Source organism: Macrotis lagotis, chromosome 1, assembly GCF_037893015.1.
Source record: "Macrotis lagotis isolate mMagLag1 chromosome 1, bilby.v1.9.chrom.fasta, whole genome shotgun sequence".
In the NCBI taxonomy this organism is placed as follows: Eukaryota; Metazoa; Chordata; class Mammalia; order Peramelemorphia; family Peramelidae; genus Macrotis; species Macrotis lagotis.
This window is the reverse complement of record NC_133658.1, coordinates 293,384,323-293,410,239: the sequence shown is the minus strand read 5'-3', so window position 1 is coordinate 293,410,239 and position 25,917 is coordinate 293,384,323. Positions and strand designations below refer to the sequence as shown.

Genomic DNA, 25,917 nt, shown 5'->3' with positions numbered 1-25,917 from the left:
CACTGTGCCACCTAGCCGCCCCATGTTCACTTTTTTAAAATTTCTCTTATGTTTTTCCTTTCCATCTCATGATTTTCTTTCTTTTCCCTTTGTCTTAATTCCTCATACATACAGAAAATGACTAATATGTAAACATGTTAAACACAATTATACATATTCAATGTTTACTAGACTATTCACTGCTGGGGGGGAATGGGAAGGATGGGTGGAAGAAAATTATGTAACATAAATATGTCTGTGGATGAATGCTGAAAAACTTTCATAACATGTAATTGGAAAAATAAAATAAAATATAAATTTGAAAAACAGAGGAAAACTTTCCCTAGCAATGCAGAACAGCCCCTGCTTATAATTTTAGGGGGTTCCCTGAGGAGCCAATGAGAAGTTAAATGACACACTTGTGATTACAGCTAGTATATATCAAAGATGGAACTTGAACCCAAGTCTTCCTATTCTTGGGTCAACTCCATACATACCCCTACCACACCTCCCATAGTGCTGCCTCTCATAGAAGATACTAACTTAATTTTTGTCAAACCTAATAGATTATGTTTCCAGAAAATCGCATCTCTATCTTATATGTTGGCTTCTGGGAAGATGCTAGTGATAATTCCTGATGTAAAAACCATAGGCTCTGGAAGTGAAAGGCACTTAAGAGACCCTCTAATTCAATCTCTGTTTTATAATTGAAGAAACTAGGAGGACAAAACATATAAACTGACTTACCCAGGGTCACATGGGGCTTGATTGTGTAGATATGGAAGAACAGGACTATATTGGCCAGTTCTCTCTCTTTCCACAATGCCTGCCAAGCATAGAGATGCCAAGAACCTTTCCTTCTGAAACCCCCCAAATTCCAGGAGAAATCTTCAGAAATTTAAGGGTTCCATTTAGTCAAGAAAAAGATCCCCAATGTTTTAGACTGTGTCCTTCATCCAAACTGGGAAACCTTCCTCTCTTTCCCTTGGGACAATAGAGGTAACTTTATATAAAATTGGTTTAAGCCTTTTAATAAAACAATAACCCCATAATCTAGTAGTGCCATGCCCTGTAATGCCTCCCTGGTATGGGGGAGGAACTTCAAGCCTTCTGTTTATAGAGAAAAGGGGGGGTTGGTTATCTATGCTTCTGGGTCAGCATTCTAAGAGTCAACATTCTGGCTTCTGGGACCTCAGTCAGAATAGTGTTACCTCTATATGCCCACTCTCCTTTCCCTAGAGTTGTAAGTAGGAAAAGAATATCATGCCAGTGTTCATATCTATGCTCTAATCACAGAGAATCCCTTCCCAGCAATGGAGCCTCGGGACTTGACCAATCAAGGACCTCCAGATCATCTCTTTGCCAAAGGCCAAATGGCATCTTGCATTCACAGAGAAATAAAGAGGCAGCTGTACAGTGTTGGCAAGAGCTCCAGATCTTGAGTCAGAAGCTGTTGTTGTTGTATCACCAGCCCTTAAGACACAGTGCCAGGCACATTTATTGTTCTGTCATTTCAGTTTTGTCCAACTCTTCGTGACACCATTTGAGATTTTTCTTGGCAAGGATATTAGAGTGGTTTGCCTTTCCCATCTCCAGTTTATTTTACAGATGAAGAAACTGAGGCAAAGATGGTTAAGTGACTTGCCTAAGGTCACACAGTGTCTGAGGCTACATTTGAACTCAGGATAATGTCTTTCTGACTCCAGGCCCAGGATTCTATCCCCTTCTCCACTTAGCTGCCAAAAAAAAATTGTTCTTCAGTCATTAGGCTCCATTTATACCAGAACAGCCAGAGACTTTTTTATTTTTTTTGAATTTAAAAATTTTCCACCCCAACCTCCATTCCCTCCCCCCACCCCCCACAGAAGGCAGTCTGATAGTCTTTACATTGTTTCCATGCTATACATTGATCAAAATTGAATGTCTTGAAAGAAAAATCATATCCTTAATGAAAAAATAAAATATAAGAGATAGCAAAATTACATAATACATAAGATAACTTTTTTTAAAAATTAAAGGTAATAGTCATTGGTCTATGTTTAAACTCCACAATTCTTTTTCTTTTTGGATACAGATGGTATTCTCCATCTCAGGTACCCTAAAATTGTCCCTGATTATTGCATTGATTAAATGAGCAAGTCCATTAAAGTTGATCATCACCCCCATGTTGCTGTTATGGTTTACAATGTTCTTCTGGTTCTGCTCATCTTGCTCAGCATCAGTTCATACAAGTCTTTCCAGGCTTCTCTGAATTCCCATCCCTCCTGGTTTCTAATGGAACAATAGTGTTCCATAATGTACATATACCACAATTTGTTCAGCCATTCCCCAACTGATGGACATTCACTCGATTTCCAATTCTTTGCCACCACAGACAGGGCTGCTATGAATATTTTTGTACCTGATGTTTTTACCCTTTTTCATCATCTCTTCAGGGTATAGGCCCAATAGTGGTATTGATGGATCAAAGGGTATGCACATTTTTATTGCCCTTTGGGCATAATTCCAAATTGTTTTCCAGAAAGGTTGGATGAATTCACAGCTTCACCAACAATGTATTAGTGTCCCAGATTTCCCACATCCCTTCCAACATTGATCATTGTCCTTTCTGGTTATATTGGCCAATCTGAGAGGTATGAGATACTTTAACTTGCATTTCTCTAATTAGCTATGATTTAGAGGAATTTTCATATGGCTATGTATCACTTTGATTTCCTCATTTGTAAATTGCCTCTGCATATCCTTTGATCATTTGTCAATTGGGGAATGTTTTTTTTTAAATAAATTTGACTCAGTTCTCCATATATTTTAGAAATGAGTCCTTTGTCAGAAATATTAGTTGTAAAAATTGTTTCCCAATTTACTACATTTCTTTTGATCTTCATTACAGTGCAAAAACTTTTTAATTTAATGTAAAAATTATCTAGTTTGTTTTTTAATGATGTTCTCCATCTCTTCCTTGGTCATAAACTGCTTCCCTTTCCATAGATCTGACAGGTAAACTAGTCCTTGATCTCCTAGTTTGTTTAGAATATTGTCTTTTATGTCTAAATCCTGTACTCATTTTGATCTTGTCTTAGTATAGGGTGTGAGATGTTGGTCTAATCGAAGTTTTTGACAAACTAACTTCCAATTTTCCCAACAGTTTTTATCCCAGAAGCTGGATTCTTTGGGTTTATCAAACAGCAGATTACTATAATCATGTCCTGCTATCTCTTTTGCACCTAGTCTATTCCACTGATCCACCACTCTATTTCACAGCCAATACGTTTTTTGTTGTTGTTGTTGTTTTAGTTTTTGGGGGTTTTTTGCAAGGCAAATGGGGTTAAGTGGCTTGCCCAAGGCCACACAGCTAGGTAATTATTAAGTGTCTGAGTTCGGATTTGAACTCAGGGATGCCTGACTCCAGGGCTGGTGCTCTATACACTGGGCCACCTATCCACCCCCAGACAGTTTTTTTTTTAAAAAAGATTTTATTCATTTTGAGTTTTACAATTTTTTTCCCTAATCTTGCTTCCCTCCCCCAACCCCCCACAGAAGGCAGTCTGTTAGTCTTTACGTTGTGTCCATGGTATACATTGATCTAAGTTGGATGTTATGGGGTGGCTTGGTGGTCCACCACTGTTTGTTAGCCAATACCAGACAGTGTTGGTGACTGACGCTTTATAATTTTAGATCTGGTAAGGCTAAGCTATCTTCTTTTGCACTTTTTTCATTAAATCCCTGGATATTCTTGACTTTTTGTTTCTCCATATGAATTTACTTACAATTTTTTCTAGCCCATTAAAGCTATTTTTTGGAAATTTGATTGTAAGGCACAAAATAAGTAGTTTAATTTAGGTACAATTGTCATTTTTATAATACTAGCTTGGTCTATCCATGAGCAGTTGATATTTGCTCAATTATTTAAATCTGATTTTATTTGTGTGAGAACTGTTTTATAGTTGTTTTCATAGAGACTCTGAGTCTGCCTTGGCAGGTAGATTCCCAAGTATTTTATATTGTCTGAAGTTACTTTAAATGGGATTTCTCTTTCTAGCTCTTGCTGCTGTTGTATTTTACTAGTCATATATAGAAATGCTGAGGATTTATGAGGGTTTGTTTTATATCCTGAAACTTTGCTAAAGTTGCTAATTGTTTCTAATAGCTTTTTAGTTGATTTTTTAGATGATTCTCTAGGGATACCTAGTCATCTGCAAAGAGTGACAGTTTTTGTTTCTTCCTTCCCAATTCTAATTCCTTCAATTTCTTTTTCTTCTCTTATTGTTGAAGCTAGCATTTCTAACACAATATTGAATGGTAGTGGTGATAACAGGCATCCTTGTTCCACCCCATCTTATTGGGAATGCCTCTAGCTTATCCCCATTGCATATAACGCTTGTTGACGGTTTCAGATAGATATTGCTAATCATTCTAAGGAACAATCTATTTATTCCTACATTTTCTATTTTTTTTTTTTAGTAGGAATGGGTGCTGTATTTTGTCAAACAGCCAGAGGCTTTTAAAATATTTCACTGAAAAAAAATAAGTTTAAAAATCTAACTATTGGGCAGCTAGGTAGTGCAGTAGATAGAGCATGGGCCCTGAAGTCAGGAGTACCTGAGTTCAAATCCAACCTCAGACACTTAATAATTACCTAGCTGTGTGGCCTTGGGCAAGCCACTTAACCCCATTTGCCTAGCAAAAAAAAAAAAAAAAAAAAAACCTAAAAAAACCCTAAAAATCTTAACTCTGGTGAGTTAAAAGTTCAATGGGTTATCCCTTTGTTCCACAGAGCCTAAGCAAGACAGTCCTTGGGTTTGTGTTTGTAACTGGATTTCTACCAAGCATTGCAGAGGCCTTCTCTCTCAGATCAACTCTCAGATCAGAGGTCCCCACTGAATTTTGAGCTATGAAAATAAAAATGTGCTTACATTCCTAGAGTTTTGTTGCCCTTTGGGCATAATTCCAAATGTTATCAGAGGTTTTGAACTTAAGAAACAGCAAAATCGTAATAGATTAACAAGCACATTTATTGATATTTCTCTAGGTGGAAAGTTCTGCAGGCCTTCATTGGGAGTTGTCTAGCTAGAGAGCCAGATCCCTCTTGATCATCAGAATGCATGATCTGGTTTGTTCAATGACAGTATACAGCACCCCCAATCCAGGATGGGGTAAGTACAAGATGGGAAGAGGTGGGGTTGGAGTGAGGGAGACCCAAGAAGGGAAGGGAACTCAGGATGGAGTAGGGGAGCTGACATCAAACATTTTAATAAATTATCCTAAATAAATAAATTAATTATCCTAAAAAACGTTCAAAACAATGGAGATAGCTGATGGCACTCTTGATGGGATTAAGAAAGTTAGCTTTGATTCTGTTTACAATTAAAGGAATTCTCTCTAAGCATTCTTTTTTCAATTGCTAAATTGATTTATTGCCAGGATGTCTTCTTTAGTATCTAGGTGAAAGCTTGATCTTACCATCAAAATCTGTTCTTAAAGAACCAGAAAAATAATTGTTTAGAAGGATAAAACTCTCAGTTGACAAGGAGAGGATGGCAACTCCCCAAAAATGGTTTAGTGAGATATTGGATAGAAACTCTTTCCATAGGGCCTTCTGGGAAACCGAGGCCCATGGCTTCAAATCCTTCCCTGGGTGGTGAGAGGGGAGAATTGTTGGTGTTACTTTAGTTGTTCCTTTATTCTTAAAGATGGTCAGTAATATCACAAGACCAATGGCTTGACTTAGAGAGAAATGGATTTAAGTGAGGCAGATCTGTGCAGAGTCATTTGCTTCTTTCAGAGACATCAAAGTTCAGTGGCAAGACAAAAGTCAGGACAACTGGATGGTCCAGGTCACCTTGGCTTTTCAAAATTAAGGTCTTTCCCAGACCTCAGGTTGTCTGAAGCAAAGTCTATTCAATAACTAAGGGCTAAGTAGGAACTGAGACAAAAGATAGCTAGTTTACCATCACAAAAATTTCAACCTGGGAAGGGAAGACCCTTAGAGTTTCTGATCAGAACAGAAAAAACTACTATTACACTCATTTTAAACCATCAAAACCTAAATGAGTAAAGCTTGTGGGGGGAGGGGGGTGCTATTATTGGCAATTCAGTGAGAGCCATTTGGCTCTAAAGGCTAGTCAAGTAGTTTCATTTGAATCACAATAGGTTTTTTCTTTTTTTTTTGCAAGTCAATAAGGTTAATCGACTTGCCCAAGGCCACACAGCTAGGTAATTATTAAGTGTCTGAGGTCGGATTTGAACTCAGGCACTCCTGACTCCAGGGCCGGTGCTCTATCCATTGCACCACCTAGCCGCCCCACACAATAGGTTTTTTTAAAGCATGTTTTTTCAGAGCTATATTTCAAGAAATCATAAATGAAAACCACATAAGACAAAAAGTAAATTGTGCCAGTTTTAAGAAAATGAATGAATGATTTTTTTAAAAATCTAGCTCCAAACCCTAAAATATCTTACAAAATATGTAACCAAAAATTATATTCCTATGGACAAAGCACTCACATATATGGGTATGACATGCCAAATTAACTTCAGTCTAGTGTCAATGGATGTTAGGACTCAATGATTTTAATACGCAAGTGTTCCCATGTAGCACCTCTGATGGCTAGCAAGGGCAAAGAGAGAAAAGTGGAAAGAGCAGCAGTCAGGGTTTTTCCTTTTCCAAAAAAGGTATAATCTTTGGCATACATTAGGTGTGTTTGAATTTTCTATTTCCCAGCTATTCTAGGGCAATTGGTTGAATGGTATGGCTGGGACAAAATGAGAGATTGGTTCTTCTTTGTTTAAGGTGCAAAGACATGTTTACCATAAGAACTAGGATGCTACTGAAAAATACATTGTACTAAGGCAATCATTATCACAAATATGGAAATTGAGAGAAATCTTTAAGTTTAGGGGTGTAGGGCAAAATAATGATATTGCATAAATGAGCAAAAACTGAAATTAAAGTACCTTAAAGAGAACAACAGAGTCTTTGCTTTAAGGAGTTACAGTCTTTATTTGATATGTTTCCAGCAAGTGATATCAATTAATTCACTTGGACAGTATTTGAAGTTTTAGAAGTCCTAAATAAGAGACATATACTTACACATGTCATGAACAGATTAGTTCAGATAGAACCAAAGAACCAGACTTTATGGAATGCATTGTAGTAGTCAAAATTTTGTTGACCCTAACACTTTCTCAGGATAACTAGCAGCTTGTTTTCCACTTCCATTTCCCTTTCTTTTTTCTGGGTTCTGAACACTTAAGGAAAACAGAGCTGCCTCAGGTCTTTCAATTGCTACCCTATCCTTGGGACCTTGAACAAGAGAGTCACCTTGCTTTGCAATGGTGAGAGACTGCAAGCACAAAAGGAACCAGTGAAAGAAGAAGGCAACAGGCATACAGCCACATCTCTGAGATATTGTAGGCTTGGGATTCAACCATTGCAATAAATTAAATATTTCAATAAAGTGAATAACATAAATTTTTTGTTTTCCAGTGCATAGAAAAGTTATGTTTATACTGCATTATAGTTATAAGACATATAATAATATTATATCCAAAGATACTTTATTGCTAAAAAATGCTAACCATCATCTGAGCCTTTGGTGAGTTCTAATCTTTTTGGTGTTGGATGTGGATGGCTACTGATTGATCAGAATGATGAATGCTGAAGGTTGGAGTGACTGTGACAAGTGAATTGTCTTAAAATAAGATAACTATAAAGTGAGCTTCGTCAATTAAGTCTTCCTTTCTTTTGAACACTTAGAGGTTATTGTATGGTATAAATTGGACTGATTTTAATATCCACATACTCTTATTGTAGTTCTTGGAACCCCAAAATAATTAACAATAGCAACATCTCAAAAATTACTGATCACAGATCAACATAATAATAATGAAAAAGGTTGAAACATTGCAAGAATTACAAAATGTGACAGAGACATGATGTATGCACATGTTATTGGGAAAATGGCACTAATAAACTTTTTTGACACAAGATTGCTACAAACCAATTTGTAAAAAAAAAATACACCAAAACACACAAATAAACCAAAAAAAAAAACTGCAGTATCTATAAAGAACAATAAAATGAAGCTCAATAAAAAAAAAGAACTGGGAGCAAGGACTCAGGATAGGTGGAATGGGGATAACCTAAAGACTTCCTATAGAAGATAGTCAGGGTAGCGTAGCAACTGGAATCAAAAAGACTTAAATCCAGCCTCAGACACTTGACCCTGTCTGCCTCACTTCATTATAATTTGAGGATCCTATTAATATCTACTTCTTAGAGTCACTGTAAAACTCAAATGAAATATTTGTAAAATGCTTAGCCAGCATCTGGCACATAGTAGCCTTTTGATAAATTCTTCCTTCCTTTCTTCCTCCCTCCCCCCCATTTCCTCTTTCCTTTCTGCCTTCCTTTTTTTCCTTCTTTCCTTCCTGCTGTACTTTCCTCCTTTCTCCACATTTTCTCTTTCTTTTTTTTTTGGAGTTTCTTGAGTTTCTTTGCAAGGCAATGGGGTTAAGTGACTTGTCCAAGGTCACATAGCTAGGTAATTATTAAGTGACTGAGGTTGAATTTAAACTCAGGTCCTCCTGACTCCAGGTCCATGCTCTATCTCCTGTGCCACCTAGCTGCCTTCTTTCTTCTTTCCCTGAGAAAAGATGCTTGGGTGGCATGTGGCCTTGAGTCTTCCAGTAATTGAGAAAGTAGCAAGCAGTAGATTACTCTGGCAGAGATGGGATGAGATTCAGGATATGGAAACAGATGATAGGAACCAAGAGAATAAGAACACCATAATTTATCTTTGACAAAAATTATTGTGGGAGGAGGTAATCTCTTTCTAATAAGGCCTTTGAAGGGGATGCTCATGTCACTGAGAGGCAGCATCCAGAAGAGAGACAGTAGGAGGAAGCTGCTGTGAGAGAGGAGTGACTGACTTTTATCTTTCTTTGTATTCCTAGCCCTTAACACAGTGCCAAGAACATTTGTCATTTGGTTAATCATTTCAATCATGTCCAGCTCTTTGTGACCCCATTTGGAGTTTTCTTGGCAAAGATACTGGAGTGATTTGCCATTTCCTTCTACAGCTCATTGTACAGATGATGAAAATAGGGCTTTTTGTTATTTACTCTGGGGCAAAAGAGAGTTAAGAAACTTTCTCAGGGTCACACAGCTAATAAGAGTTTAATTTTTGAATTTGGCAAGATGAATCTTCCTGTCTCTAGGCCCAGCACTCTATCCAGTTCACCACTTAACTACTCTAGCAAAACTTCTGATCAAGTATCTCATTCATACTGTACTCTGGTGGAGAAGATGGAGAGATAATAACACGATCAAATGGATTCAGAATTGATTGGATGGATAAACTCAAAGAGCAGTTGTTAAATGGTCAGTGCTTGAGGTTTCCAAATGGAGTATTCCTTAGGATCCAGGTTTGACCCTGTACTATTTAACATTTTTTATCAGTAACTTGGAAAAAGGTGTGGATGCCATGTTCAATTAATTTACCTAAGATTTAAAGCTGAGAGGGAGAGTTTATCTAGGGGTTCACCATCAGTACTAAAATAATTTTGACAGACAAGAGTCCTGGGCTGAATCTAATAAAATGAAATTCAAGAGAGATGAATGTAAAACCTTCTACTTGGATACAAAAATCACCTTCAGAAGAAGAAAATGAGGGAGAAATGGGCAGATAGCACTTCTGAAAATGAATTGGTGTTTCAAGCTCAATACAAGTCAGCAATTGTGATGTGACAGTCAAAATGTTACTACCATCCTAAGCTTCCCGGAACAGAAGGTTCCAACAATGCTCTAGCCTCATCAGCTCTATCTGGCAGATTGTGTGAATTCAGTTCTGGGCACTTGGTTTAAGATGAACATCGATAAGCTGGAGTGTATCCAGGGCAGCAAAAATAAATACACCAGGATAGTGAAGCATCTTGAGACCACATTGTAGGAGAAGATTAGCTGAAGAAGACAGGCATGTTTAGGCTGAAGAAGGGAAGACTCGGGGGGGAACATGTCATTTTAAAAAAGATTGTGATTTGGAGGAGGGTCTATGAGGGCAGAACCAGGAACAAAAGGTGGATGTTTCAAAGAGGCAGATTTAGGCATGATGTCAGGGGAAATTGCCTAACAATTAGAGGGAAATGGGCTACTTAGAGAGGTAATGACCACTCCTTTATGGTTTTCCAATAGATACTGGATGCCAATTTTGAGGATTCCTTTCTGTATAGGTTGACCTAGCTGGCCACTGAGATACCTTCCCAACTCTTAAAATCTATTATTCTGAATAGGCACATATATGCCATTATACTTTTAATTTAATTTAACAAGCATAGGCTACCACTATGATAAGTGCTGGGATTTTGAAGGGATAAAACAGTCCCTGACCTCAAAGATTTTGTATTCTACCAGACCTGAGAAAAATAGTATAAACACAGATGATTAAAAAAAGTTATGTGTATGTATACACAAAAACATGCACATACATGTATATGTATGTATATGTGTGTTCAGTGAGTCAGAAATATTTGCATATTCTTCTAATTGGTGGGGGGATTGTTTACTCAATGCTCCTTGACTGCCATTTTGAGGGACTGAGTTGAAAGAGCTAGAGAGAAGAGGTCCTAGTCTTCTGGTTTTGAGAGAGAAGACTGGGTTTCAGGGATAGACTGCTTCAGGCACCTGAATTGAGTTTAGAGCATACAACTTCTCTCTCATTTCTTGATCAAATGACCAGGCTAAGGTTCACACAAGTACCATGTAGCTGAGCTAGGTTTGAATCTTGTGACTCAGGACAAAAGTGAAGGACCTGGAGTAAGGAAAACCTGAGTTCAAATTCGGCCCCTGATACTTATTAGTTATGTGACAATGGGCAAGCCACTTAACCCTATCTGACTTAGTTTTCTCATCTGTAAAAGGAAATGGCAAACCACTATTGTGTCTTGGCCAAAAAAAAAACCCCAAAACCAAACTGGTTCATGAAGAGTCATACACATGCAAAATTTTTTTAATTTAAAATTTTTGTAATTAAAAATAAATAAATAAAATTTTTAAAAAGAGTCAGACAGTACTGAAAAATAACTGAACATAAGATTCTAAATCTGTGGCTTCTTTCTTCCTTCCCTAGGTAGGATTATTTATTTCAAGATAATTTATTGAGTAAACAATTACTTTTAAATATAGGAAGTAGCAGGAATAGGAGAATTGGGATTAATTCCTCTTTTCAAGCCTAAAATAACACTGTCTCATTTTAAAAAAGGAAAAAAAGTACTAAAATAAAAGAGAGTGGGCACCTCACTCAAACTGCAGTTAAAAAGCTCCAAGACAGATAAACATAGCCTGCCTCATCAGGGCCAACAGGGAATTTGTCCCTCTTCCTCCAGCTATTCCTTTAGGAATAATAAGTATTGAGTATCTTATTAACTAGGCACTGAAAATACAAAAACAAAACAAAACTTTTAGCCCCCAGAAACTTGAATTCCACTAAGAGGAGAACCAAAAGAAACAATGGGTGGAACTTATTGAAATTCTTGTCTTTGTATAAATGGTGCTTTAGTACAACTTTATTGATTGCTTGTTGTTGGAAATAGTCTCAGGGAAGTAGCTTTTACACTGGACCTGAAGAAAATTCTCAAAGAGGGTACCATGAGTAGCCAGAGTTAGAGCAGCACCTCTTCCCAAGGAGACAGCCTGTGCTGCAGAATAGCTGACCTACTTGGGTGTCATCACCTTGGGTGCAACACCCACAGTCCTCAGAGAGGATTGTAGGAATTTAGAGAATCAACTGCAGCCAGAGTCAGACAGAGCCGTAGTGCTCTAAACTTTAAAGTAACATAGAAATATAAGTCAAATTTTAAGTGAATCATATAATTTTTCACCTTTATATAGCACCAACACTCACATAAGGCTTTCCACACAGCTGCCAGTTTGTTGAATTGAATTGGACCAGATATAGTTGTTCTGTGAGATGCCACCATGAGGCCACATTCAGTATTTTAAAAGTCAGAAAGCAGGTTTCTTCCATGGCCACAACTAGTCTAGGTTTAGGCTGAGATAGCTGACTCAGTACTTCTGTCTTGCCCTTGGTCTGGTAGACTGAAATCAGAGGTATTGCTCTGCCTAAAGGAAAGCTTGTGAGTTTTACTCATCCTTGAGATTGTCCCCCTAAATCTTTCGAAATGTCCTTCAGATCTAGGAAAAATTTGCCTCATTTTTCTGGAAATCTTTTTAAACCCATTAGGAGTCAAGTACTGCTTGAGGCTTGAAAGAGACATTTTGGGGGTGACCTTTTGGGGTCACTGTATACTTACAGGTTTGCAGTTTAGGTCCCCAGTGAGATGATTACTTCTCTTAGGTTGAAAGGTATTTAGTCTGTGAGGCTATACTCCTAAAAACTATAGCTCACTGTGAATTTCCTTTTCACAGTCATCCAGTAGACACAATTATCTCAAAGCAATAATAAGTACTAAAATGATATAGGAAGAACAGTAGCTATAAAACATTTCCTCCATAAATCTGGAGGATGCTCTGTCACAGATGCACATAGCATCCACAAGAAGTGTAAGCATAAATTTAGAGAACAATGGCAGTGAGATGCAATGGAGGAAACATGGGTGGCCAATACAACTCTTATCTCCCAAAACTTCAGGGCTGTAAGAAACCCGTGCCTTACCAAGATCTCAGAACTGCCATTACTGAAGCAAAGAGGATTCTTTATTACAATGTTATTAAGAATGAATGACTCAAGAGAGGGCATACATGGAGTACACAGGCTCAACTTTTTATTCCTTGTCCCAAAAATCAAGTCCCTCTCCTGGCTCCCATTGATTGGGTACAGAAGTCACTATTCAAAGGGTTTAATTCCCCCACATGAGTCTCAGCTCCTGATTAAACCTCCTCCTCACCACAATTTGGGGTAAGCCAGGACCTTAGGTTCTTCTGCTTTTATTTGGGTGTATGACACAGATATATAAATCTATACCCAACCCCAGGACTAATGCTGTTTTATTCATTAATTCATTCAACATTCTAGGTTTTATACTCTTAATTCTAGAGTTCTGATCAAAAATTGGTTTATCAGACTCTAATTGGGGTTTGTAAGTCCTCCTCAAGGTTTGTGTCTCTTATAAATCTGAACGTAGATTCTGTCTTTATGAAATGACCTGGTATCCCTCTAATTGCATCTGCAAGTATGATCTTATAGTTGTATAAACAATCAGAGTAAAGACTGTCTTGAGAAGGCAGGAAACTGGTCAAGTTATCTCTAAAAGAGATTGATTAAATTCTTATACTTATGACATTTTGGAAAGGGAGAAAATCCCAATTCTTATATGTCTTTATTATGTCTGATAATATAAAAAAATCAAGGCAGAACAGGAGATGGTAGTTCTGTTGCTAATCAGATCTTTGTCAATTCTGACATAGAACAGACCTTATAAATGGGTTAGAGAATTATAAACTAATCAGTGACACCTTTAAGTAGTAATCTGCAATCTGATTGGTTGGCCACCAAAATTTTATGATCCTTCTTATAAATATTGCTTCCTCATTAAGCTCTTGGTTGGTATCTTTAATGATATCATCCACCCATTAGATCCTAGAGAATAAAACTTCAAGGATAAAGCTAAGTTTTTATTTCATTTTAAGCCTAAGAAAATTCTGATTAACAATTCCTATTCTAATTTTATGTCTTTTCTTTATAATTCAACCCATCCCCTTAGTTGTAGAAGCAACTGCTTTCTTTTTACTGCTTTCTATATTCTCTGGGGAAATGAAAACTCATCATTTCTTCAAGGGAGCTCTGCAATGACCACCACTAAGGACAGTAGCTCTCAGTACCTCTGAGAGGCTCAGCTAGGCTTTCAGGTCCTGTTTCTTTAAGAAACTGAAGTCATCATGGCCAATATGACCAGAAAGGGCAATGATCAATGTCAGAAGGGATGTGGGAAATCTGGGACACTAATACATTGTTGGTGGAGCTGTGAACTTATCCAACCTTTCTGGAGAACAATTTGGAATTACGCCCAAAGGGCAATAAAAATGTGCATATCCTTTGATTCAGCAATACCACTACAGGATCTATACCCTGAAGAGATTATGAAAAAGGGTAAAAACATCACTTGTACAAAAATATTTGTAGCAGCCCTGTTTGTGGTGGCAAAGAACTGGAAATCAAGTAAATGTTCTTCAGTTGGGGAGTGGCTTAGCAAACTGTGGTATATGTATGTCGTGGAACACTATTGTTTCATTAGAAACCAGGAGGGATGGGAATTCAGGGAAGCCTGGAAGGATTTGCACTAACTGATGCTGAGCAAGATGAGCAGAACCAGAAGAACATTGTACACCCTAACAGCAACATGGGGGTGATGATCAACTTTAATGGACTTGCTCATTCCATCACTGCAACAATCAGGGACAATTCTGTGGTATCTGCAATGGAGAATACCATCTGGATCCAAAGAAAGAATTGTAGAGTTTGAACAAAGACCAAAGACTATTACCTTTAATTTTTGGGAAAAAAAACTGTTATCTTATTATATAATTTTGCTATCTCTTATACTTTAGTTTTCTTCCTTAAGGATATGATTTCTCTCTCATCACATTCAACTTAGATCAAGGTATACCATGGAAGCAATGTAAAGACTAACAGACTGAATTCTGTGGGGGTGGGGTGGGAGCAAGATTAGAGGAAAAATTGTAAAATTCAAAATAAGTAAATAAATAACTTAATTTAAAAAAAAGAAAAAGAAACTGAAGTCATCTCCTGATTAAGAGGACAAGTTCTCCACTGAATTTATATCAACTCTCTTCTGCCAAGGGTCACTCTTCTTGAAACTGCTTCTTCCATCAAGTTACTACCATTTTATGACTGTGTTTGACTCTGCTCCCTCAACTCTAATTTAGACTCTTTCTTTTTTGCAAGGCACTAGGGTTAAGTGACTTGCTGAAGGTCACATAGCTAAGAAAGCATTAAGTGTCTGAGGGAAAATTTGAACTCAGACCCTTCTGACTCTAGGGTCAGTGTTCTATACACTTTGCCCCCAAACTGTCCTTTAAAGTCTACCAGGAGGGGCGGCTAGGTGGCACAGTGGATAGAGCACTGGCCTTCTAGTCAGGAGTACCTGAGTTCAAATCCGGCCTCAGACACTTAATAATTATCTAGCTGTGTGGCCTTGGGCAAGCCTCTTAACCCCATTTGCCTTGCAAAAGTCCTAAAAAAAAATAAAGTCTACCAGGTGCTGCACAGATGATATGATGGTATACTTAGAGAACATGACAAAAATCATCTTAAAAAACTACGTGAAATAATTAACAAATTCAGCAAAGTAGCAGGATATAAAATAAATTCACATAAATCATCAGCATTTACTGTATTTCCCCCATGTATAAGAGGCACCTTAATTTGTGACCTGAAATTTGAAAAAAAAGTATTACATAAAGTTATTGAATTCAAATTTTATTCATCATAAAATTCATACAACTCCTCATCACCGTCAAAACTCCCATCCATTAGCTTGTCTTCATCTGTGTTTGATGATGAATCACTGCCATAGGAGAGGCTCTGACTGCTCTCCTTCCTGTGCTCTTGTCTGTGGTTGACCACAAGCACTCCCTGGGCAAGTCTGGTGCATGGAGGCATGCTTAGTTCATTCCATTTCATGAATCTGAAGCACCAGTTATGTCCTCCTTTGAAATCAGTCCCTTCTTTTTCATCAGCAATTCTTCTTGCCTCCTGCTGAACCATCTTTGTGAACACAGGAAATCCAATTGCCCTTTGCTCTTCAATCCATCTCTTCCATTTTCTCTGTCTAAATCAGGCTGTTTTACTGACTTGCCTCATGGTCTTCTTCTGCCATGGCATTTTCAGTAGGATTTCTTCTTCACATAGCCAGTCTCAGATTGTTTTCTCAGTTGGAGGAGGACCAAACTTAAGTTCAGTAGCATGATTTCCATTCACTTTTGCAAAATGGATCACTTTTAACTTGAATTCAGCACTGTAAGAAAATCTTTTCTGAGCCATTTCTGGGCAAAATGTAGCCTAATATACCAGTAACACATGCTAAACAATAAGCACAAAAACAACAAGGGGAAAGTAAAAAAAAGCAGGAAATGCAAGTAAAGAAATCTATAACCACTGTATAAAATGCTCCTAGTTTTTAGACCCTGATTTTTCAAAAAAGGTGCATCTTATAAATGGGGGAATATGGTATATATATGTGTGTGTGTGTGTGTGTGTGTGTGTGTGTGTGTGTGTGTGTGTGTGTGAACAAGCCCAAGAGCAAGAGATAGAAAAAAATCCCATTTAAAGTAATGTAGACATATGGGACTGATGATCAATCTTCATGGACTTCCTCAGTTCATCAGTGCAATAATCAAGGAAAATTTTAGGGTATCTGCGATGAAGAAAACCATCTATAGACAAAGAAAGAACTGTGAAGTTTAAACAAAGACCAAAGACTTTCACCTTTAATTTTAAAAAAAGTTATCTTATGTATTATATGTTTGTTATCTCTTATATTTTATTTTTTCCTAAAGGATATGATTTTTCTCTCAACACAGTCAATTTTGATCAATGTATAACATGGAAACAATATAAAGACTATCAAACTGCCTTCTGTGGAGGTGGGGGAGGGAAGCAAGAATGGGAGGAAAATTGTAAAATTCAAATAAATAAATAAATAAATTTCAAAAAATCAAAAAATAAAATAACTATAGACAATATTAAATACTTGCGAATCTACCTCCTAAGGCAAACCCTTGCATTCCTTACCCAAATAAAGTCAGATCTAAATAACTGGGAAAATGTCAAATGTTCATGGTTAGGTCTAGCTAATATAATAAAAATGACAATTCTACCCAAATTAAATTACTTATTCAGTGCCATACCAATCAAACTACCAAATAATTATTTTACCCAGCTAGAAAAAATAGTGAAATTCATCTGAAGCAACAAAAAGGTCGAGAATATCAAGGGAGGGGCAGCTAGGTAGTGCGGTGGATAGAGCACCAGCCCTGGAGTCAGGAGTACCTGAGTTCAAATGGGGCCTCAGACACTTAATAATTACCTAGCTGTGTGGCCTTGGGCAAGCCACTTAACCCCATTTGCCATGCAAAAACCTTAAAAAAAAAAAAGGAATATGAAGGGAACTGAAGAAAAAAATGTAAAGGAAGGTGACTTAGCTCTACCAGATCTAAAACTATACCATAAAGTGGCAGTCATCATGCTTGGTACTGGTTAAGAAATAGAGTAATGGATCAATGAATTAGGATAGATTCAAAAGAAACAGTAATCTACTGTTTGACAAACCCAAAGACAGCCTCTGGGGTAAGAAGTCACTATTAGACAAAAACTGTTGGGAAAACAGGAAAATGGCAAAAACTAGGCTTAGATCACATCTCATACCCTATACCAAAATAAGTTCAAAATGGGTACAAGATTTAGACATAAAGTGCAACACCATAGAAAAATGAATAGATCAAGAAAGTATTGTCAGATCTATGGAAAGGGGAGAAATTTATGATCAAGTAAGAAAAAAGAGTACATTATAAATTGCAAAATGAATGATTTTGGCTATATTAAATTAAACAGGTTTTGCACCAATAAATCAATGCTGCCAAAATTAGAAGGAATTTTTGCCAAAAAAACTGGGAAACAATCTTCACAGCCAGGGATTCTGACAAAGTTCTCATTTCTAAAATATATAGAGAACTTCATCAAATTTATAAGGCTACAAGTCATTTCCCAATTGATAAATGGTCAAAGGCTATGAATAGACAGTTTTCAAATTTAGAGATTAAAACTAGATATAATCATATGAAAAAAAATGTTCCAAATCATTATTGATTATAGAAATGCAAATTAAAACAACTATGAGGTATTGCCTCACACCTATTAGATTGGCTAAGGTGACAGAAAGGGAAAATGATCGTTGTTAGAGAGATTATATGAGGATTGGGACATTAATACATTGCTAGTGGAGTTGTGAACTGATCCAACCTTTCTGGAGAACAATATGGAACTATGCCCAAAGAGAAATAAAACTGATATCACCCTTTGACCTAGCAATTTCAATACTAGGTCTATATCTAGAAGAAATCATAAAAAAAATGGGGGAAAGTCCCACATGTTCCAAAATATTCATAGCAGCTCTTTTTGCATTGGCAAAGAATTGGAAATTGAGGGGATGCCCATCAATTGGGGAATGGTTGAACGATTTATGATATATGAATGTTATGGAATACTATTGTTCTATAAGAAACCATAAATGGTCAGACTCTAGAGAAGCATGGAATGAATTACAGGATCTGATGCTGAGCGAAGGGAGCAGAACCAAGAGAACATTGTACACATTAACAAAAATATTGTGAATTGATCAACCTTGATGGATGTAGCTCCTCTCAGCAATTCAGAGAGCTAGGACAACCCTATTAGATCATCTATGAATAATGCTATCCCCATCCAGAGGAAGAAAAATAAAACAAAAAAAATCCCTTCAGAATATGATGAACACTACATTCACTTTTTTATACTTTATATACTTTATACTTTACACTTTATATACTTCTTTCCCTTAATCCTAATTCCTCATATTGAAAATGACTAATCTGTAAACATGTTTAGCACAAATGCATATATATGTACTTGACTGTTTGTCACTGAGGGGATGGGAGGGTTGGAAGGGAGGGTGGAAGGAAATTATGTAACTTAAAAATATGCGTATACATATGGATAAATGTTGAAAAACATTTATAACATGTATTTGGAAAAATATTAAAAAATAAAGTCTACTAAGTAAAACTTTTTTATAGGACTTAGAGACATCTCTACAGTTAAAATACCTCATTAATTGCTTCATCTATTCACATTTAAATCCTGGCCTGGGAAAGTTTGTTCAAAAAACAATTTCCTTAGCAGGGAACAAACCTTATATCTCTTCCTCAACCCTTCCTCCATTTCTCTTCTGCACCAGTGGTAGGACCAGCTGGAAATAGGATATGATTGGGAGGATATATCCTAGGAAAGAAATTAAATGAAATTGGAGTTTCATATAAAAACTTATTTTTCTGTTCTTTGTACATGCAATTGCTCGTGTTTGGGTGTTTTTAAAGTTCAGAATAACAAAAAAATTATTTTAAAAAAAAGATATTGGGGAGGCTATGTGGCTAAGCAGATAGAGCACCGGCCCTGGAGTCGGGAGTACCTGAGTTCAAATCCGGCCTCAGACACTTAGTGATGACCTAACTGTGTGGCCTTGGGCAAGCCACTTAACCCCATTGCCTTGCAAAAACTAAAAAAAAAAAAAAAAAAAAAAAAAAAAAGATATGATTCATCCTTTTATATCCTCATGATGATCATGCCATATAGTTGAAAGAGTGTTAAAAATGATGTCAGTAGGGACTTGGGCTTGCATCCTACACTCTAATTTTTGGTTACTTCATCTATATCTATATATATATATAGATATATATGTATATATTTATTAGGTTTTTTCCCCAAGGCAAATGGGGTTAAGTGGCTTGCCCAAGGCCACACAGCTAGGTCATCACTAAGTGTCTGAGACCGGATCCGAACCCAGGTACTCCCGACTCCAGGGCTGGTGCCCTATCCACTGCGCCACCTAGCCGCCCCTTGGTTACTTCATCTTTCCAAGCCTTGATTTTATTTTTTCCTGTTAAATAAGGAAAATAATGAGAGTGCACCCCACATGGGGTGTTTTTGAGAGTCAAATGAGATAATAAAGGACCATTTAAATGTTAGCTATTCATTTTATGGTTATATAAAATCAGCTGGACCTAATCTAAGCTACAACTCCTACACTGCAGAATAGGCAGGGCTATTTAAGGTAAGATTTAATGCCAGAGAACCTAGGGTCACTTTTCTAGTCTGTTACCTATTATCTTTCATTCTGGGCTTCAATTTCCTTTTCTGTAAAATGAGACATTTGAGCCAAATGACCATCAAAGTCCCTTCTAACTCTTTTTTATGTTCTAAAATCCCTTCATGCTGAAAATGCTTTTACCTAATCCTGCCTCCTATTTGACTTAACTTACATGGATGAGTCCTGATTTCTCTTAAATGCCACTCCCAGAGGAGTCAGACTCCACCATAGAAACAGTCCTAACCTTTTTGGGCCTAAAAATAAGGGTTGGATTTGGACTTAGGGTAGGAACATCTGCCAAATTCTCTTAAGTCTGTAGTCTTAGGCAAGAGGAAAGGCTCAGAAACTCCCAGTTCTCTGATGGTAAGGTAGGCTAAGGTCATTGCTCACTAGGCACATACTCCTGTCTCAGTGCAATATGATCTTTTGTCCATGGACATAATTTTTTTCATTATGATCCTGTGCTCCAAAGGATAAGCCTATAAATAGTGTGACTGACAAGGCTGTGTAGTCCAGTAAAATCATTTTACCTCTCTGTGCTTCTCAGCAGATGTTTAGTTACACATCTTTCTTAGACCTAAAATGGGGTTATAAAAGGTTCTATCCTCCTAGGAAGTTGGGTGACTGGGAGAACAGTCTTCAATTAGGTAACATGATGAATAGAATGTTGAACTTGGATATCAAGAGATTCAAATTTGAATTTATAGTCCCTTATTAATGGTATGGTCAAGTAATTAAATCTCTCTCAGTCTCAGTTTCCTCATCTATAAAATGATTTGGGACACCACCAGGGAAATGATAGGAATAAGGGAAAGTTCCCAAACTAGCAAATCCTTCATAGTTTACAAAGTACTCCCTCTGGCCAAAAGGGGAGTTGGGAAGTAGTCCTAGACCAAGACCAAAGTGGCATTTTTACTGGAAATGCCACATACAATCCAATTTCTATTATAATCCTGGCTCTAGACTAGCTTGTTATTTTATAAAGGACCCATAGGGAATCACCAAGTTCCTTTCACCAATCTGAATACAGTTCATAAGCAAAGTCACTCTAATTCAGAGGACTTCTTTTTGCACTTTGTCTCAATCTGATCCATTGAAACTAAAGTCTATGATTGAGATTTTGTTTGGTTTTGTTTTGCAAAGCAATGGGATTATGTGACTTGACCAGGGTAGGTAGGATTTGAACTCAGGTCCTCCTAACTCCAGAGCCAGTGCTCTATCCAGCTGCCCCTTATGATTGAGATTGATTGAAATTTGTTTTCACTTCCTCAAGGTATCAGGCATCTTATATTTTAAATGAAATGGGGTGACTTACTTGATTTGCTGAATCAATCCCATCCTCTTATTAATAATATATATTATATATATATGCAATAAAATATATAAAATGTATAATAAATAAGAGATTTCCTTATTGGGAGTTCCCTACACCAATAAAATTACAGGTCTAGAACATAAAATTAAAATGTAGATTGAAAAATTATTGAGGCTACCAAATATTTCCATGTTCTAAATAAATGAGGGCAATCAATGAATATTTGTTGAATTGAATTGAGTAAACCCAGAAGACACTGGGAGACAGCATGCTGTGTGAATCTTGCCTATCACAGTTACTAGCAATGTAATCATGGGGGAAAAAAAATCACCTAAATTCTGAACCTCAGTGTCTCCCCCTATAAAATGGAGGTAATAACACCTGAAGTGTTATTGGCAAAATGTCAGGAGCAAAGCTAAGGTTAAAATGAGACAATTATGCAAGATACTTGGTAAACCTTAAAGATCAACAAAATATATTAGTTATTGCCCCCAGGCTGTATCTTGTGGCCACAGCCAATTTTGAATTAGACCTAAGAAATTTCTGTATCTATGCTTCCATCCTGTGGCCGTTGCTGATATTACAGACCTCTGGGGTAATTGCTGTCCTGAGAGATCTGGAGGAGATGCTTTTTTGAGTTTGGGGCTGCTTCTTTGTCTTTGGGACTGAGTCCAACAAGGTGAAGGGTGTTTCAAATCAGGCCCAAGTCCTCTTTGGAAACTTCCCTCAAATGCATTTCAAGAACCTCGAGAGAGCCAGCCTCGGTCCTTTTCAGAATGTGTCTCCTAAAATTTGGGTCTCAAATAAATAAGGTCATTTGGCCTCAGTGGAGAAGTAGTCAAGCCCTCCCCCACTCCTCCTTCCCACCCACACACATTCTAAGAAGCCAGAGTCAGGTCAGGAAGGGTTCAAGATAAACCCCAGAAAAACTATCCATGGGAGATCATTAAGGAAACAAGGGATGAGAAGAGGTGCATAGAGTGCTGAAACTGAAGTCAGGAGGACAAGAATTCAAATTTGGCTCCAAATACTAAATATTTTGTGACTCTGGGCAAGTCACTTAATCCTGTTTGCCTCAGTTTTCTCAGTTAGAAAACATCCAAGGCTGGATTTGAACTCATCTTTTCTTGATTATAGACCCAAAGCTCTTTGCATTACACCTTCTAGCTACCCATCCCAGACTCCACAAGACCTCCATTCATTCATGAATATATGGTATATAAAATCCATTCTCTGCTTTTTCATTATGATCCTTTGCACCAAAGGATGAGGTATAAAGAGTGTGACTGAAAAGGCCATGTAGCCTAGTAAAATCACTTTACCTCCTTGTATTTCTCAGCTGATGTTTAGTTACACATCTCAGCTGGGGTTTGGGTTGCCTCTTTTGTATGTATTTGTTCACAATATCAGTTGAATTGGGTACCTAACACATGAAAGATGTATTCAACTTTGGAGAAAACCATATGAGTTCAAAATGCTATAGATTCCATTGGCTACATGACAGCAAAGAGACCAGTCACCAAGAGAATTGACCCAAGTCTAGCTGTTTTTACCTACAGATAAATAGCAGAAGTTGTTTTTTTGCTTTTTTTCTTCTTGTAGTTCCCCCCCCCCATTTATTCTGATTCTTCTTTCATAGTGTGATTAATATGGAAGGAAACAACAGAAGAGGAGAAGGTCTGAAAGGGGTCATCAGGAACCTGACTCCTCTTCTTAGCCTAGTGTGTTAGAAGCATGAGAGAAAGAACAGCTAGTCCTGGAGAGAATGGCAAGAGATAAAACTGTCTTCTAAAGAAATACAGAAACACTAATGCATTGTTGGTAAAGTTGTGAACTTATCCAACCATTCCGGAAAGCAATTTGGAACCATAGTTCCAAAAAGGTCAATAAAATTGTGCATACCCTTTGATCCAGCAATAGTACTGCTAGGTCTAAATTCCAAAGTGTTCACAAAAAAAGAAGAAAAGATCTATAAGAATATGCAGTGGATAGTGCACTGGCCCTGGAGTCAGGAGTACCCTAGTTCAAATACGGCCTCAGACACTTAATAATTACCTAGCTGTGTGGCCTTGAGCAAGCCACTTAACTCCATTTGCCTTGCAAAAACCTAAGAAAAAAAGGAATATTCATAGTAGCTTTTTTTGTGGGGGTAAACAATTAGAAAATGATGGGATGCCCACCAATTGGGGAATCGCTGAATAAGTTGTAGTATATAAATGTGGCAGAATATTATTGCTCTATAAGAAATGATGAGCAGACAAATTTCAGAAAAACTCGGAAAGATTTACATGAACTGATGTTAAGGAAAGTGAGTAGAACCAGGAGAACATTGTACATTTTAACAACATTATACAATGATCAGCTATGAAAGACTTAGCTCTGAATTTTCAGCAATATGGCAACCAAAGACAATTCTAAAAGACTCATGATGGGAGATGCCATCCATGTCCAGAAAAAGAACTGTGAAATTTGAATGTATAATAAAGTACCTTAATTTCACTTTTTAAAATTTGCTTTTTGTTTTTTTCCTTTTTGCTCTGATCCTTCTTTCACAGTGTGACTAATATGGAAATATGTGTTATGATTGTATATATCAGATTATTTGATATCATAGGATGGGGAGAAGGGGGGTGGGAGGGAACAAATTTTACAAAAATGAATATTGAAAATTATCTTTATATATAATTGTAAAAATAAACAAAGAAATATTTAAAGAAATCCAGATTTCTGTGAGTTATTTTTTTAACTTCTTTTTTGGTTTTTGCAAGGTAATAGGGTTAAGTGACTTGCCCAAGGTCACACAGCTAGGTAGTTTATTAAGTTGTCTGAGGTCACATTTGAATTCAGATCCTTCTTACTCCAGGGTTGGTGCTCTGTTCCTGAAGTTGGAAAGTGGATGAGAGAAAGAAATAGGATTTTGAGTTCATTAATGATAGAACAAGAGTTCTAGAGGGCACCCTTGAAGGAGAAGGGCTGAAGAGAATAAAAACTGATAAGGAGTAGACTTGAGTTAAATAAAGATTAGATCATGGCTGAAAGAAAATGGATTTCTACCTAAAGAGACATCAATTTTTAATCATTACTATTAGGGAAGCAAAAAAGCAGGAGTTTGCTAAGACAGAGTACCCCAGTGAATTTGAGCAGTGGTTTTGGATTAGAGTCAATAAAACCTGAATTTAAATCCTAATTCTCCATCAGACATTTACTAGATCTCTGACCCTAGTCAAGTCACTTAAATTCTGTTCCCTCAACTGTAAAAATGTTGATCATAATCCTACTGAATAGTTGTGAGGATTGAATGAAATAACATATGTAAAGAACTTGCAAATCATGAAATGATGCTGAGGGAGATGAGCAGAACCAGAACACTGTAAACCATAACAGCAACATGGGGGTGATGATCACTCTTAATGGACTTGCTCATTTCATCAGTGCAACAATCAGGGATAATTTTAGCATATCTTCGATGGAGAATATCATCTGTATCCAAAGAAAGAATTGTGGAGTTTAAACAAAAACCAAAAACTATTACCTTTAGTTTAAAAAAAGTTATCTTACTATGTAATTTTGCTATCTCTTATATTTTTTTTCCTTAAGGATATGATTTCTCTCAACACATTCAAATTTGATCAATGTATAGCATAGAAACAATGTAAAAACTATCAGACTAGATTGCCTTCTGTATGGGTGGGGGGAGGGAAGCAATATTAGGGGGAAATTGTAAAATTCAAAATAAAATTCAAAAATTCAATTAAGAAAAGAACTTGCAAATCTTAAAGTTATACAAATACTAGGTATTGTTACTATAATAATCATTAATTATATTAATAGAAGGGTCTCATAATAAAAGGGGCTCAGCAGCTGAGAGATTGGGGTAAGGCATTAGGAACAATGAGGCAGCTAGGTAGTACAGTAGATAAAGAATGCTGATCCTGGAGTCAGACTCTTTTTCCTGAGTTAAAATGTGACCTCAGACACTTACAAGCTGTGTGACACTAGGCAAGTCACTCAACCTGTTTACCCTCAGTTTTCTCATCTATAATGGGCTAGTATCCTTGCCAAGAAAACCTAAATGGGGTCACAAAGTGTTGGACACAACTAAAGTGTTTGGATAACACATTAGAGACAATGGTCTATGAAAATATTAACTTTTTTATTTAGTAGCATCAGCCCTTATCCACCCAAGTAATATATGTACCTTGAGGCACTTGATCACTCAGTGGATAAAATATCAGACCTATAATCAGGAAGATCTGAGTTAAATCCAACATCAGATACTAATTAGATATGTGACCCTGGCCAAATCACTTAACCTCAGTTTTTACAACTATAAAAGGTGGTAACCATAGTAACTATCTCTCCCGGTTATTGTGAGGATCAAATGAAATAATAATTGTAAAGTGCTTAGCACACAGTGTCTGGCAAAAAGTAAATATGATATAAATGTTAACTATTATTACAGTTATTATTCTATCTTTTATGGGGGGGGCTAATAATGGTACATCTGGGTCAAAGAATAGGCACAATTTAGCAACTTTTTAGTTCTGGTTCTGTTTATTTCTAGTTAGAACAAGTCTGAGATTTACCAAAGCATATCAATGTAAATCATCACAGCCAAGATTTTACTGATGTAAAAAACCAAATTGTGCAATAAAATTTCTCTCTGTATTTAGAACAGGCTTAAAAATGTTCTGTTGCACAAGAACATTTTATTGTTTAGCAGTTGGCTTTCTTTAATTGACTCA

At 36.9% G+C, this 25,917-nt stretch overlaps 1 protein-coding gene across 1 annotated transcript in view; it reads right to left on the bottom strand.

Annotated features, from left to right (window-relative positions):
• Window positions 1–6,377: 6,377 nt before the first annotated feature.
• Window positions 6,378–25,917, bottom strand: part of ST6GALNAC4 (ST6 N-acetylgalactosaminide alpha-2,6-sialyltransferase 4) — a 60,368-nt gene continuing 40,828 nt past the window's right edge. Inside the window, exon 6 of the mRNA XM_074211075.1 lies at window positions 6,378–18,992. Coding sequence (XP_074067176.1) covers window positions 18,904–18,992 — 89 coding nt within the window. The 3' untranslated portion in view covers window positions 6,378–18,903. The remainder of the gene's footprint in view (window positions 18,993–25,917) is intronic.